The sequence below is a fragment of the Suncus etruscus genome, chromosome 13 (genome assembly GCF_024139225.1).
Source record: "Suncus etruscus isolate mSunEtr1 chromosome 13, mSunEtr1.pri.cur, whole genome shotgun sequence".
Taxonomy (NCBI): Eukaryota; Metazoa; Chordata; class Mammalia; order Eulipotyphla; family Soricidae; genus Suncus; species Suncus etruscus.
In genome coordinates, this window is record NC_064860.1 from 27,279,572 (window position 1) to 27,296,766 (window position 17,195).

A 17,195-nucleotide genomic window follows, 5' to 3' on the forward strand; every position below is an offset into this window, starting at 1 on the left:
GGTGAGTGCAGTTAGGAAAATAACTATTATTGACAACTACTATGAAAATGATAGAGAAATAGAATGCCTGTCCTGAAGACAGGCAGGGGATTAGGGAGGAGAGAAATGAGGAACACTGTAGCAGAAAGGTTGCACTGGTGTGTGTGTGTGTGTGTGTGTGTGTGTGTGTGTGTGAGGGGTGTAATTCTATGACTGAAACCCAACTACAAACATTTTGTAACCATAGTGCTCAAAAATTATAAAAAAAAATAAATGAAATACCATGTGATCTGGAAAAAAACCTTTAATACATTTTTGCACCTAAGAATTATAGAGCTATAGAATAACTATGTTCTCGTAAAACTCATATAATATAGTTTTGAAATATGATATAAAAGAATATTTGAGTGCCAGGTGTTAGAAATGTTATTTACTTGTCTCATCATCAGTGAAGTTTATGTAATGTTGTAAAGCAATTTGCAGCAATAAAAATGTATTATATAAAAAGTAAAAAAAAAAAAAAGACAAGATAAATCTCATAAATATACCAAACTTCTAAAAAATAAGATGGCACAAAATTCCATGACATTAATCTCTCTTAAATGGACTAAATGAAAATTGATTGGAAAATTGAATCCAATATTTTGCTGCTTATAAGAAATTCATAGAAAGAAAGCAAACACAAACTTGAAGTCAAAGACTGGAAGACAATCCTTCAAGAAAACAACTTCTTCAAAAAAGCTGGAATGACCATACTAATAATATGGCCATACTAATACTAGATAATGCAAACTTTAGACTAAAAAGGTAATAAGAAACAGAAAGGGTATTTTTAATAATCAAGAGATAATAATAATAATCTGGAAGAAATTACACTTCTAAACATAAATGTACCCAATGAGGGGCCAACAATATACTTTAAACAACTGCCGAACAACTTGAAGAAAGACATTAATAGCAACACAGTACTAGTTGGAGTCTTCAATATTGCTCTTCACTTCTTGACAGTTCAAACAGGCTAAAAGTCAACAAGAAGATACTGGGTTTTCAGAAAGAAATGAAAGAAAGGAAAACAGTAGATATTTATAGGGCTTTTCATTTTCTAAAAACCACATACATATTCTTGTCCAATGCACATGGGACATTTATCAAGACAGACCACATGATGGGCCACAAAATATACCTTCATAAAATCAAGAAGACAGAACTCATATCAACTTCTCAGATAATTTTTCTGAGTATCAGCTTTTCAATACAACCAAATTGTATCAGTTTCTCAGACCATGATACACTGAAAATAGAAGTGAATTACAAATCAGAACAGAGAAATTACTCTAATTCCTGGAAATTACAGAGCTCACTACTAAACAACCAGTCAGAGACAAAATAAAAATATTTCTGGAAATAAATGAGAATGAGGACATGAGATATCAGAATTTGTGGGACAGCTAAAGTGGTATTAGGAGAAAAGTTTACAGTTTTCATCAGGAAGAAAAGATCCACATAAGTAACTTGACTAAACAGCTTAAGAAATTGGAAAATTAACAACAAAATGAATGAAAGAAGGAAAGAGAAAGGAAATAATAAAAATTACAGCAGAAATTAATGAACCAGAAATCCCAAAAACGATTCCATAAATCAATGAAAGAGTTGGCTCACTAAAAAACAAACAAGATTGATAAACCTTTAGCAAGACTCAAAAAGAGAGAGAACCCTAATAAATCAAATCAGAAATATAAGGGATGATGTACAGTAGAGATTATAAAGGAAAATAAGAGTAATATTACTCTGACAATCTTTATGCCATGAAATGAGAAAATCTAGAAGAAACGGATAAATTCTTAGATGGCTATAACCTCCCAAGGTTGAACCAAGATGAGTTGGAATACCTCAACAGACCTACCTTTATCAATAAAATTGAAATGGTAATCAAAAGTCTTCCCTCCAGAAATCCAGACCCACATAGATTCACTAGTGAATTCTTTCAAACCTTTAAAGGGCACTTTCTTTTAGGCTTTTCTAGTAAACCGAAGAAAAAGTCCATACATTTTCTATTTAGCTAACATCATACTGATTCCAAAAGAAGATAGAGTAAAAAAAATAAAAAGAAAAAAGAAAACTACAGAAACTACAGATGGATATCCTTGATGAAATAAATGTAAAGCTCCTGAATAGGGGCCAGAGGGATAGCACAGCAGGAAGGGTGCTTGTCATTCATGCAGCTGACTTAGGTTTGATCTCTGGCATCCCATATGGTCTTCTGAGACCACCAGGAGTGAGCACAGAGTCAGAAGTAATGTCTGAGCACTACCAGGTGTGGCCATCCCATAAAAAAAAACCTCTAACAAAGCACTAGCAAATGGAATCCAACAATTCATCACAAAGATCATATAACATAACTGAGTAAAATTCATCTGGGCATGCAAGGATGGTTTAATATACACAAGTCAATCAACATAATATACCATATTAATACAAAGAAAATATCATATGATCATACAATAGATGCAGAGAAAGCATTCAAAAAGTTCTATCACCTATTCATGATAAAACATAACCCGTTCATGAACTGGGAAATTTAAGATGATTAAAATAGAATACCTCTCAAAGCATTTTACATGCTAATGCAATTCTTCCAAGGATACCAATGACATTATTCAAAGAATAGATCAAACACTTCTGAAATTCATATGGCACAGTAAGCTTTACAAATACCTAAAGTAATCCTTGGAAAAAAGACAGAAAGCAACATTTTCCCAACTTCAAACTGTACTGTACTATAAAGCAATAGTAATTAAAACAATATATTAGAATAAAGACAGACCTTCATGTCAATGGAACAGAGTTGAATAACCTGAAACAAACCTTTAAGTAAATGATCAATTAATTTTTGATAAAGAAGCATGAATAAATAAAAATAAAAAATATAAAGGACACAATATATAAAGTAAAGCAAGGAAAGCCTCTTCAACAAGTGATGTTTGCAAAACTGGTTAGTTACACGAAAAAAAGGACTAAGATACTTTTGTTGTTGTTGCTGTTGTTGTTGTTTTTGGGCCACGCCTGTTGATGCTCAGAGGTTATTCCTGGCTATGCACTCAGAAATCGCTCCTGGCTTAGGAGACCATAAGGGACGCTGGGGGATCGAACTGAGGTCTGTCCTAGGTCAGTTGTGTGCAAGGCAAACCCCCTACCACTGCACCACCACTCTGGCCCCTCAGATTCCTTTTTAATGCCATGCACTGGTCAAATCAAAATGGATTAAAGACATTGATATTATTAGAACTGAAACCACAAGGTAAATAGAGAAAAATTAGAAAAACCTCTCCACACCATTGAAGCAAAGGCAACTTCAAGGGTGAGATTCTATTGACAAAGCAAGTTGAAGCAAAGATAAACAAACGGGAGTACATTAAACCAGTGCTTCTCAAATAGTGGGGTGTGGCCCCAAGGTGGGGCACAAGGCTCAGTAAAGTGGTGTGTTTGACCTTGGCAAACATTGTCATAAGAAGCTAAGCCCCGTGTTTATGTCTCTGTATGTCTCTGGAGCTGAGAGTTGCTGTGCCCTTTTTCAAACTCCGCTTCAAAAAGCTATGCATTGCAAAATGTGCTCATTGTAGCCATTAATCCAGACATCACCTCTGATTAAAAAATCAGCTCAAATTATTTTATATATATTTGTTTTGCAGGTTAAAGTTTTGTTTGTTTGTGTTTTTTGTTTTTGGGGCTACACCAGTTTGATGCTCAGGGGTTACTCCTGGCTAAGCACTCAGAAATTGTCCTTGGCTTGGGGGGATCATATGGGACGCCGGAGGATCGAACCGTGGTCCTTCCTTGGATAGCGCTTGCAAGGCAGACACCTTACCTCTAGTGCCACCTCACCGGCTCCTAAAGTTTTGTTTTTTTTTTTTTAATAAAGATACTATTTACAGTTGAGCGGGCAGTGTGAAAATGTTTTCTTCCTACAGGGGTATGATAGAAAATAATTGAGAAGCACTGCATTAAACTAAGAAGCTTCTGTATTTCAAAGGATATAGTAATCAGAATATAAAAATTTCCCACAGATTGGGAGAAAATACTTACCCCGTACTCATCTGATAAAGGGTCAATTCTAAAATACATGCAGAAATAATAGAGCTTAACAAGAAAAAACATCTATCAGATAATAAAAAGAGATGAATAGAAACTTCCTTAAAGAACAAGAGAAACCAATGCTGGCATGGATGTGCGGAGAAAAGAACTCTTATTGACTGCTGGTGGGAATGTTGATTGGTCTAGCCTTTTGGGAAAACAATATGGACATTCTTCAAAAACAAGAAATTAAACTTCCACATGACTCAGCAATACCACTCATAGAAATATACTCTAGGGGCCCAAGTACACAATGCAGAAAAAAAAGCATCAGTACTCCTTTGTTTATTGCAGTACTATTCATTAGAGCCAGAATCTGGAAACAATCCAAGTTCCTGAGAACAGATGAGTGGATAAAGAAAATTGGTATATCTACATAATGAAATATCACACAGTTGTTAGGAAATATGAAGTCATGAAATTTGCTTATACAGGGATGGGTATGGAGAGTATTATGCTGAGTTAAATGAGTCAGAGGGATAGATATAGAATGATCATATTCATTTGTATGATACTAAAAAAAAGACTATGATTATAATATCCAAAGACAATAGAGATGAAAACTAGGAAGTCTGATCTATGGTAGGATGCTTGCCACAAAGAATAGTGGAGTGCCGTTAGGGCAAAGAAGGGAAAATTATGACAATGGTAGTTGGAAATGATTACTATGGTTAAGAACTGTCTGCTAAAAGGAGGTAAACTCATACGTACAATATTCATTCAGTAACAATATTGCAAAACACAGTACCTAAAAGAAGAAAGGAAGAGAAAGAGATGGGGTGAGGAGGAATATCTGCCATAAAGGTAGAAGGGATGAGAGAAACTGGTGACATTGGGAAATGTGAACTAGTGAAAAATTGGGTATTTACTATTGCATGAATAAAACTCCATCATTAATAACCTTATTTCGAGGTGATTCAATTAAAAATATATATAAAAGCAAATGGACTGACAAAAACAAATCAAAACAAATTTGCAGTCTGACCACAGAGCTGAGGTTACTTGAGGCAGTGGGAAGTAGGAGGAAAGTGTGAAGAGGGTACAATGGACTACAGTGGAGTTAAATGGGAATTTTGGTGATGAATGTGTGTGGTAGCATTCATTTGATGGAGTGCAAAAGGAGAAACAGAAAAGTCCAAATTATAAAAATAATCAGGCAGTAAAGAAATTTTATTAAAATGTACTCTAACATTATTTTACTTATATAACTGATGCTGGTACTCACCTGGATGAACTATTTCAAGCATACTCAACCGTAATTCTCGGGAAATCCTCATGGCTCTCTGTTTTTGAAGACGCAATTGTAATCTGATATCTTCTTCTTCTTTTTGCCTAGCTTGTTTCAGTAATATCTTTGCTCTTTTAAATCTGTGATGAAACATTAAGGGCTTTATGTACATTGTCATAAATCACACGACCACTCAAAGGATGTATTGCATAACAACAGAAAAAGATGAAAACAAATTGTATATGCCACAGTCAGAAGTTGTATATATTCACTGAACTAAATTCTCTAAGCTACTGAAAAAGTTTCAAAGAATATTTTACAGCGTGGGGTTTATACCTAAATAACATCAAAGAAAATAAAGGGAGAAATAGAGTTTAAGACATAAAATTTCATAATGTTATAAGCCAATAAGTCAATAGAAATAATGTTAAATAAATACAAACAAAATATTAGTGTATAGGAAATACAAAATAGTTTCACTTATTTATAGAAAATAAAATCAAAAGAGTAAGAAAAGACAGCAGAATGCATTTTTTTCATTATAAACATAATTGTGTATATATACCACAACTTCATTATACCACAAGATTTCATCATACAATAATGTATCATTGGGAACTCAGGTTATTTCCAAATCTTGAATATTAGGACTGATTACACACTGCCTTGCAAGTGGTTCATCTAGTTTTAGCCCAAGCTCCAAAAGGAGTGAGCCCGAGTACAGAATTAGACTTAAGTCCTGGGCACATCCGGTGTAGCCCCAATTCCCACCCCAAATAAAAAACAGTTCATGGTTATTATAAACAATGATATAATGAACACATTTGTGAGCATATATTTTTGAATTAGTACATTTGTGACTGAGATAGATACAAAGGAATATATGGGAATCCTACTTTTGTTTGTATCATTTATCTTTGGGCCATATCTGCCTATGATCAGGAATCACTCCTTTTGGTGCTTAAGGCACTATATGTAGTGCTGGGTATTGGAACTGAGTCAGCACATGCAAAATGCATGCCTAGTTGGCTATACTAGCTCTTTGGTCCCTTTGAGTTATATTTTTAACTTCTGAGAGATTTTCATACTGTTCTCATTAAGACTGAACCAGATTACTTTCCTTCCAACAGTGGAGGAATTAATTTTCTTTTCATATCACTGCCAGCATTTGTTGTTTCTGAACTTTTTTAACGAGTGAACATATATACTTGGTCATCTTGGAAACATCTTCAAACATATCATGAAAAGAAAGAAACGTCAAGTGCATGTGCCCTAAAAGAAGGGGTTCTAGGGCAGGTAGAGAATAGTTTATAAGTACATTTTTGAATTTTCCTTAAGAGTCGAAGATCAAGTATAGTTCTTTCTTTGCCTTCCCCAAAATTGGCTATAGTAGTTTGCACATCTTAGAGAATATATCCCCCCAAACTCTGTCTGGGTTATAGAGTTTGTAGAAAATGAAATGCTACTACCTACTTAAGGAGAATAAAAGAACTGGTACTAAACAGATTCCCTTTTAGACATATTATCAACAACAACAACAAAAAACATTTGTGCTTTAAAATAATAATTTATTTAAACACTGTGGTTACAAAAATGTCCATAGTTCGATTTCAGTCTTCAAATGTACATCACCCTTCACCAGTATAACTTTCTCACCTCCAATGTTACTCATTTCCTCCTCCTCCAACCCCCCAAAACATTTTATATATTTTAACTTGTTATAGATTATAATATAGCAATATTTTTTTGCTTTATGGGCCACACCCTGTGATGCTCAGGGGTTACTCCTGGCTATGTGCTCAGAAATTGTTCCTGGCTCGGGGGACCATATGGGACGCTGGGGGATAGAACCAAAATCTGTCCTATATTGGCTGCATGCGAGGCAAATGCTCTACTACTGTGCTATCGCTCCGCTCTCAATATAGTAAATTATTAGTGTTTTATTATTATATTTTTGGTTTTTGGGCTACACCCAGTGATGCTCAAAAGTTACTCCTAGCTATGCACTCAGAAATCACTCCTGGCTTGGGGGAGGGAGTTCGAGGGATCAAACTGCAGTCCATCCTAGGTCAGTGAGTGCAAGGCAAATGCCCTATAGTTTGCACCACCACTCGAGTCCCAGTATTTTATTATTATTACAAATATAACAATAAGTAAAATTGCACTTCCATAATATTCAGAATCATTACAACTCAGAAAACTCAGTTTTGGAAAAACACTACAGCTGTACAGACTAAGAAATATGGTAAAACTGAAGGTAAAAGTAAACGTTAAGTGAAAAGTTAAAATATGGGGCCGGAGAGATAGCATGGAGGTAAGGTGTTTGCCTTTCATGCAGTAGGTCATCAGTTCGAAACCAGCTTCCCATATGGTCCCCCATGCCTGCCAGGATCATGGAGCCAGGAGTTTCCCCTGAGCACTGCCAGGTATGACCCAAAACCCACAAAAAAAAAAAAAAAAAGAAAAAAGAAAAGAAAAATTAAAATAAATAGGTTGGAGTGGTGGTGCAAGCGGTAGGGCATTTGCTTTACTCATGCTAACCTAGGATGGACCCCATCATAGCCAGGAATAATCTCTGAGCGTCATTGTGTGTGGCCCCCAAAGCAAAAAAAAAAAAACACAAAAAAAACCTGTGATTATAGATTTTATTCCTTCTTTCATAGCATCTTAGTTGATTTTCAAATATAGGAGTTTTTATAATCATTTAAAAATTTAAAATATGGGGGTCGGTGAGGTGGTGCTAGAGGTAAGGTGTCTGCCTTGCAAGCACTAGCCAAGGAAGGACTGCAGTTTGATCCCTGGGCATCCCATATGGTCCCCCCAAGCCAGGGGCAATTTCTGAGTGCTTAGCCAGGAGTAACCCCTGAGCATCAAACGGGTGTGGCCCAAAAACAAAAAAATTTTTTTAAATATGATCCCCCCCCCCAAATAGATTAGGATTAGGGGAGATAGCTTTAAAGGCAAGAGCAAATGCTTTGTATGTGGGAGACCCAGATTTTATACTTTAATTGTATGGTCCCCTGAATACCACCAGAAGAGTCCTTCTCCCCCAACAATTAATACACAATGTAGCCACTGAGCCTCATCAGGAGTAGCTCAAAAAACAAAACAAAACAAAACAAAAAAACCCAACACAAAACTACGCCTTAAATTAAAATATTACTCATTCAACTGATTTCCCTGCCTTCTTTTTGGTTTTGGGGTGACACCAGTGGTGCTCAGGGCTTACTCTGGCTCTGTACTCAGGAATTACTTCTGTTAGTGCTTGGGGTATATGACACTGGAGATAGAAATTGGGTTGGCTGTGAGCAAGGCTATTGTGCTATAACTCAGATTCCTAGACTGATTTCTTTCTTTTAATGTATCTGACCATCTGACAACTCTGTACTTCTGTAAAGGAAGTTAATAAGAGTAAAAAAAGAAGAGACCAAACATATGCTCTTATCAGGTCAAGATTTCTTCAAATTTGTTATTTAAAAAGTATGACTCCAGACTTTTTTATGAGTCAGGCAGGGGAAAAGTAATTGCTGAAGTTTGCTCTTGAATTCATAAGCATTTATCAAAATGACTTCTAACTGCCTAGAATAGTCTCTAGTCAAGAGATTCAATTTTAAGAGGAAGTTGCAGGGTAGCAGATTATACTATTTTGATAAAATGATTCTTTTAAGTTGGAAAGACATGAATCAACAGAATCAGAAAGAAGCCTTCTCAGAGCATTCCTGACCTGAATAAGAATTAACTAGAAAGAAGCGCTGTCAGAAATACCCTCCAGGTTTTATGTTGGTGATAAAATAAAATTTGGTTCCAAGATGAAGTTGATTAAATAATCCCTATTTTCCCTTATTTTTCATTATCCTTTTCGACAAATTGTATTCATCAAAAGTCTAACATACCTTATTTTTTACTTGTCACTTCTGTATAAATTTATTATTCTGTTAAGATGCCAAATAAGTCGAAATGCTAGTCCATTCATTTACTTATTATATGAGGTTTCTTTAGAATTGGTATGTTAATAAATTTTTATTTTTTTGGTTTTTGGGTCACACCCGGCAGTGCTCAGGGGTTACTCCTGACTCCATGCTCAGAAATTGCTCCTGTCAAGCGCGGGGAACCATATGGTATGCTGGGATTTGAACCAATGACATTCTGCATGCAAGGCAAATGCCGTACCTCTGTGCTATCTCTCCCGCCCCCAATTTTTTTATTTTGTTAATCTTACTTTTTTTTGTCGGTCTAATTTTCAGACTCCAAGCCTAAACTGAGTAGAGGAAACAAGATTTTTTTTTCCTTCCCATACAAAGTCACACAATGAAAACACTGTGGCAGAGTTAGGTAAATTGTAGTTTCCAAAAAGTAACTTATTAGGAAACATTGATGTCAAAGAAACTATTGACTAGAAAATTAGATATAAAAGTAATTCTCAAAAGGTTTATTGAGCAAAAGTCTGAAGTATACCTCTTGCTGTATCTAAAAAGGACTGATAAACCAGAACCCACAAATGTTGAATCATCTATGGGCAGTCTCTTTCCCCAATCCCCACAAAACGAACAACAAAGGAAAAACCAAAACACCAAAAAACCACTGGAGAAAGATCTGACCATAAAGAAACAGAAATAGCCTTTCTTCATAAAGAGAAGAAAGAATAATTTGCATGAACTGCTATACCCACAGATGTAAAAAGTGCTAAACAACAACAAACTTGTAATTAAAAAGTTAAATAGAATCTAAAAGCTATGCTTCAGTGTATTTTAAGAATCAAACTAAAAATATTAGGGACAAATTAAAAATTTTTCCTTCACAATCTCTTTGGACATTGTTTTTTATATCTTTTTGAAAACTGGGTATGCCTAGTACACCTGGAGGCTACTACTTGCTTGGATTTTAGGAGTCAGTCCTGGCTTTGTGGGAATTGAGCCTAGGGCTTTCATAGGCAAAGGATGTGTTCAAATCAATATTCTTAGGCAATTTTTTCTAGTAAAACTTCTCTCTTTTAACAGAAATGTTTATAATTGGTTTCTTTTAGTTACACAAAGCAATGGAATCTCTATTTTAAAACAGGAGTAGATAAATGTAACAGACACAGCTTGTAAGTGGACCAAAATCTGTAATTCCAAGTTACTCTAATGCTTTTACTACCAAAAAAAAAAAAAAGAGAAAAAAGGCAAACTGATACAGTTGACATCAATTGTGCCAAACATTGAAGAGCTGAACATGTCCTATACTGGGGTACTTTTAAACAAGACAACGGTTGAGAATGATAGCAGGGAAACTCTATAATGATAGCAAGGAGACCACTGAATGCAACAAAGAAGAAAACCTTTTCCAAGAAAACTCACTCTTGAACATAACATCCTCAAAGCACTTATCTCAAAGTTGTCATAACTTCCCAAATTTATATGCAAGAAATGCTTTGAAAATAAAATCTTGTAAGAGAAGCAAAAAATAAATTAAGCAATAATGGAAGTGAATTATTTTGGTTTCTCATCTCTGTATAGTCTCTGTAAATCTTTCATAGCAAAAATTAAAGAACTGTCATGTTCATTTTTTCTTTCCTTTTTTTTATTTTATTTATTTTTTTTATTTAAACACCTTGATTACATACATGATTGTGTTTGGGTTTCAGTCATAAAAGGAACACCACCCATCACCAGTGCAACATTCCCATCACCCAAGTCCCAAATCTCCCTCCTCCCCACCCAACCCCCGCCTGTACTCTAAACAGGCTCTGCATTTCCCTCATACATTCTCAATATTAGGACAGTTCAAAATGTAGTTATTTCTCTAACTAAACTCATCACTCTTTGTGGTGAGCTTCCTGAGGTGAGCTGGAACTTCCAGCTCTTTTCTCTTTTGTGTCTGAAATTTATTATTGCAAGAATGTCTTTCATTTTTCTTAAAACCCATAGATGAGTGAGACCATTCTGCGTCTCTCTCTCTCTCTCTCTCTCTCTCTCTCTCTCTCTCTCTCTCTCTCTCTCTCTCTGACTTATTTCACTCAGCATAATAGATTCTGTGTACATCCATGTATAGGAAAATTTCATGACTTCATCTCTCCTGACAGCTGCATAATATTCCATTGTGTATATGTACCACAGTTTCTTTAGCCATTCATCTGTTGAAGGGCATCTTGGTTGTTTCCAGAGTCTTGCTATGGTAAATAGTGCTGCAATGAATATAGGTGTAAGGAAGAAATTTTTGTATTGTATTTTTGTGTTCTTAGGATATATTCCTAGGAGTGGTATAGCTGGATCGTATGGGAGCTCGATTTCCAGTTTTTGGAGGAATCTCCATATTGCTTTCCATAAAGGTTGAACTAGACGGCATTCCCACCAGCAGTGGATAAGGGTTCCTTTCTCTCCACATCCCCGCCAGAACTGTTTGTTCTCATTCTTTGTGATGTGTGCCATTCTCTGTGGTGTGAGGTGGTATCTCATTGTTGTTTTGATTTGCATCTCCCTGATGATTAGTGATGTGGAGCATTTCTTCATGTGTCTTTTGGCCATTTGTATTTCTTCTTTGTCAAAGTGTCTGTTCATTTCTTCTCCCCATTTTTTGATGGAATTAGATGTTTTTTTCTTGTAAATTTCTGTCAGTGCCTTGTATATTTTGGAGATTAGCCCCTTGTCTGATGGGTATTGGGTGAATAGATTCTCCCACTCAGTGGGTGGCTCTTGTATCCTGGGCACTATTTCCTTTGAGGTGCAGAAGCTTCTCAACTTAATATATTCCCATCTGTTAATCTCTGTTTTCACTTGCTTGGAGAGTGCAGTTTCCTCCTTGAAGATGCCTGTAGTCTCAATGTCCTGGAGAGTTCTGCCTATGTGTTGTTCTATATATCTTATGGTTTGGGGTCTGATATCGAGGTCTTTAATCCATTTGGATTTTACCTTCGTACATGATGATAGCTGGGGGTCTAAGTTCAATTTTTTGCAAGTGGCTAGCCAGTTGTGCCAACACCACTTGTTGAAGAGGCTTTCCTTGCTCCATTTAGGATTTCCTGCTCCTTTATCAAAAATTAGATGATTGTATGTCTGGGGAACATTTTCTGAGTATTCAAGCCTATTCCACTGATCTGAGGGTCTGTCCTTATTCCAATACCATGCTGTTTTGATAAATATTGCTTTGTAGTACAGTTTAAAGTTGGGGAAAGTAAGTCCTCCCATATTCTTTTTCCCAATGATTGCTTTAGCTATTCTAGGGTGTTTATTGTTCCAAACAAATTTCAAAAGTGCCTGATCCACTTCTTTGAAGAATGTCATGGGTATCTTTAGAGGGATAGCGTTGAATCTGTATAACGCCTTGGGGAGTATTGCCATTTTGATGATGTTAATCCTGCCAATCCATGAGCAGGGTATGTGTTTCCATTTCTGCGTGTCCTCTCTTATTTCTTGGAGCAGAGTTTTATAGTTTTCTTTGTATACGTTCTTCACATTTTTAGTCAAGTTGATTCCAAGATATTTGAGTTTGTGTGGCACTATTGTGAATGGGGTTGTTTCTTAATGTCCATTTCTTCCTTATTACTATTGGTGTATAGAAAGGCCATTGATTTTTGTGTGTTAATTTTGTAGCCTGCCACCTTGCTATATGAGTCTATTATTTCTAGAAGCTTTTTGGTAGAGTCTTTAGGGTTTTCTAAGTAGAGCATCATGTCATCTGTAAACAGTGAGAGCTTGACTTCTTCCTTTCCTATCTGGATTCCCTTGATATCTTTTTCTTGCCTAATCGCTATAGCAAGTACTTCCAGTGCTATGTTGAATAGGAGTGGTGAGAGAGGACAGCCTTGTCTTGTGCCAGAATTTAGAGGGAAGGCTTTCAGTTTTTCTCCATTGAGGATAATATTTGCCACTGGCTTGTGGTAGATGGCCTTAACTATATTGAGAAAGGTTCCTTCCATTCCCATCTTGCTGAGAGTTTTGATCAAGAATGGGTGTTGGACCTTGTCAAATGCTTTCTCTGCATCTATTGATATAATCATGTGGTTTTTATTTTTCTTGTTGTTGATGTTGTGTATTATGTTGATAGACTTACGGATGTTAAACCATCCTTGCATTCCTGGGATGAAACCTACTTGATCGTAGTGGATGATCTTCTTAATGAGGTATTGAATCCTATTTGCCAGGATTTTGTTGGGGATCTTTGCATCGGCATTCATCAGCTATATTGGTCTGTAATTTTCTTTTTTCGTAGCATCTCTGTCTGGTTTAGGTATCAGGGTGATGTTGGCTTCATTAAAGCTGTTTGGGAGCGTTTCCGTTTGTTCAATTTCATGAAAGAGTCTTGCCAGGATTGGTAGTAGTTCCTCTTGGAAAGTTTGAAAGAATTCATTAGTGAATCCATCTGGGCCTGGGCTTTTGTTTTTGGGCAGACTTTTGATTACCATTTTTATTTCATCAATGGTGATGGGGGTGTTTAGATATGCTACATTCTCTTCCTTCAACCGTGGAAGATTATAAGAGTTCAAGAACTTATCCATTTCTTCCAGGTTCTCATTTTTAGTGGCATAGAGTTTTTCAAAGTACTTTCTGATTACCCTTTGAATCTCTGTCATACCAGTAGTGATCTCTCCTTTTTCATTCCTAATACGAGTTATCAAGTTTCTCTCTCTCTCTTTCTTTGTTAGGTTTGCCAGTGGTCTATCAATCTTGTTTATTTTTTCGAAGAACCAACTTCTGCTTTCGGTGAACTTTCGGATTGTTTTTCTTGGGTTTCCACTTCGTTGATTTCTGCTCTCAGCTTTGTTATTTCCTTCTGTCTTCCTATTTTTGGGTCCTTTTGTTGAGTACTTTCTAGTTCTATTAGCTGTGTCATTAAGCTACTCAGGTAAGCTCCTTCTTCCTTCCTGATGTGTGCTTGCAAAGCTATAAATTTTCCTCTCAGTACTGCTTTTGCTGTGTCCCATAAGTTCTGATAGTTTGTGTCTTTATTGTCATTTGTTTCCAGGAACCTTTTGATTTCCTCCTTGATTTCATCTCAGACCCACTGGTTATTGAGTATGAGGCTGTTTAACTTCCAGGTGTTAAAGTTTTTCTTCTGAGTCCCTTTGGAATTCACAAATAATTTCAGAGCCTTGTGGTCAGCGAAGGTAGTTTGCAAAATGTCTATCCTCTTGATATTATGGAGGTATGTTTTATGTGCCAGCATGTGGTCTATCCTGGAGAATGTCCCATGTACATTGGAGAAGAATGTGTATCCAGGTTTCTGGGGATTGAGTGTCCTATATATATCCACTAGGCCTCTTTCTTCCATTTCTCTCCTCAGGTCTAGTATATTCTTGTTGGGTTTCAGTCTGGTTGACCTATCTAGTGTTGACAAAGCAGTGTTGAGGTCCCCCACAATTATTGTGTTGTTATTGATATTGTTTTTCAGATTTGTCAACAGTTGTTTTAAATATTTTGCTGGCCCCTCATTTGGTGCATATATGTTTAGGAGAGTTATTTCTTCCTGCTCTACGTACCCCTTGATTAATATAAAATGTCCATCTTTGTCCCTTACAACCTTCCTGAGTATAAAGTTTGCATTATCTGATATTAGTATGGCCACTCCAGCTTTTTTATGGGTGTTGTTTGCTTGGATAACTTTTCTCCAGCCTTTTATTTTGAGTCTATGTTTGTTCTGACTATTCAGGTGCGTTTCTTGTAGGCAGCAGAAGGTTGGATTGAGTTTTTTGATCCATTTAGCCACTCTGTGTCTCTTAACTGGTGCATTTAGTCCATTGACGTTGAGAGAAAGAATTGTCCTGGGATTTAATGCCATCTTTATATCGAAATTTGGTGTGTCTTTTGGGTAGTCTTGTTTTAAATTAGGTCTTTCAGTTTTTCTCTTAAGACTGGTTTTGAGTCTATAAAGTTTCTGAGCTGTTTTTTGTCTGTGAAACCATGTATTCTTCCGTCAAACCGGAAAGTGAGTTTTGCTGGGTACAGTATTCTAGGTGAAGCATTCATTTCATTCAGTCTTGTCACAATATCCCACCACTGCTTTCTGGCATTGAATGTTTCTGGTGAGAGGTCTGCTGTAAATCTCAAGGATGCTTGCTTGAATGTAATTTCCCCTTTTGATCTTGCTGTTTTCAGAATTCTGTCTCTATCTGTGGGATTTGTCATTGTGACTAGGATGTGTCTTGGGGTGGTTTTTCTTGCGTCTCTTTTGGTTGGTACTCTTCGAGCATGCAGGATTTGATCACATATATTCTTTAGCTCTGGAAGTTTCTCTTTAATGATGTTCTTGACCTTTGATTCTTCCTGGAAATTTTCTTTCTGGGTCTCTGGGACTCCAATGATTCTTAAGTTGTTTCTGTTGATCTTATCATAGACCTCTATTTTCATCTGTTCCCATTCTTTGACTAATTTTTCCATTGTCTGTTCATTTGTTTTAAGTTTTTTTTTCCAATCTCTCCTGCTGTATGGAATTGTTATGTATCTCACCTTCCACAGCACCAAGTCTATTCTCAGCTTCTGATACCCTGTCCCAGAGCTTATCCATTTTGTCATTCACTTCGTTTACTGATTTTTTCAGGCCTGTTAGTTGACATGTTATTTCAGTTTGGAGTTTTGTGATTTCTGTCTTCATATTTTCTTGATTCTTATTAGTGTTCTGTTCCACTCTATCCATGGTTTCTTTGAGATATTTGAGCATCTTCCATATTGCTACTCTAAAGTCCTTATCTGAGATTGATTAGTTGGTTGGTCATTAACTGGTCATCAGAATTGTCATCTTCATTCTCTATGTCTGATGCTGGCCTGCATTGTTTCCCCATTGTCACACTTGTATTGTGGGTTTTTCTACGTGTTGTGGTGGTATTCATTGGTTGTATGATGCAGGCAGCACTCTTCTCTGACTCCGCCCTTTCTGGATGGGCCGACTTGCCTCCAAGGTAGGGGAGTCCTCCGTGGATGAAGCCTCACACAGGATCAAATCTTAGGCCCAAGCACGCAGCAGAGAAGACAGTCTGGAGAGAAATTCTTGCTTCTGTGATCCAGCACAGTTCTTAGTGTGGTTTTTTTCTTCTTGTGATGGTGTTCTTTTTTTAGAAAGAGCACACGGCTGTGAAATGAAGTGGAGCTAAGTGCCTTCTGGAGCCTCTTTTCAGCCCACTCTCAGGAGGTTCACGCAACAGGATAGAGAGAGACACACACAGGCAGCACTCACAGTTTTTCACAGTCAGGCCCCACTGGTCAGGCGTAGTTTTCACTCACTCCCTAGGCAGCTTCAGAATGCTGTATTTTTGGGGTTCACTTCCCAGGACTCTGAGGAGAGTCACTGGCTCGCTGGGTAGCTTCCGAATGTAGTTTCTTTGGGGTTCGCTTCCCAGGGCTCTGAGGAGAGCTTCCAGAGTTCAGAAAAGACAGAGAAGGGTAGGACAGGGCTCCCTTCCGGTGCTCAGTTTCCTCAGAAGAAGCACAGCCGGGTGGAGACTCTGCAGGTAGAGCAATCAGCACTCTGCCTGGAAACCCCCACATGCAGCCATTTCTTACTCACTCACTGGCTCGCTGGGTAGCTCCCGAATGTAGTTTCTTTGGGGTTCGCTTCCCAGGGCTCTGAGGAGAGCTTCCAGAGTTCAGGAAAGACAGAGAAGAGTAGGACAGGGCTCCCTTCAGGTGCTCAGTTTCCTCAGAAGAAGCACAGCCAGGTGGAGACTCTGCAGGTAGAGCAATCAGCACTCTGCCTGGAAACCCCCACATCCAGCCATTTCTTACTCACTCACTGGCTCCTCATGTTCATTTTTTCACCCAATTATTAAGTGCCAGGTAATATATTTGATAAAGAAAAACCCATTAATTAATCTTGTGAGATTTAGAGAATATTACATAAATAGGTAATTTGAAATAGGTAGAGCATCATATATTCACTGAGCAGAAAG

General features: G+C 37.0%; 1 protein-coding gene across 1 annotated transcript in view; it reads right to left on the minus strand.

Moving 5' to 3' along the window:
• The window catches only part of IQCB1 (IQ motif containing B1), a 71,014-nt gene that overhangs the window by 20,428 nt on the left and 33,391 nt on the right, over positions 1 to 17,195 (minus strand). The window contains exon 9 of the mRNA XM_049785899.1: positions 5,336 to 5,478. Coding sequence (XP_049641856.1) covers positions 5,336 to 5,478 — 143 coding nt within the window. The remainder of the gene's footprint in view (positions 1 to 5,335; positions 5,479 to 17,195) is intronic.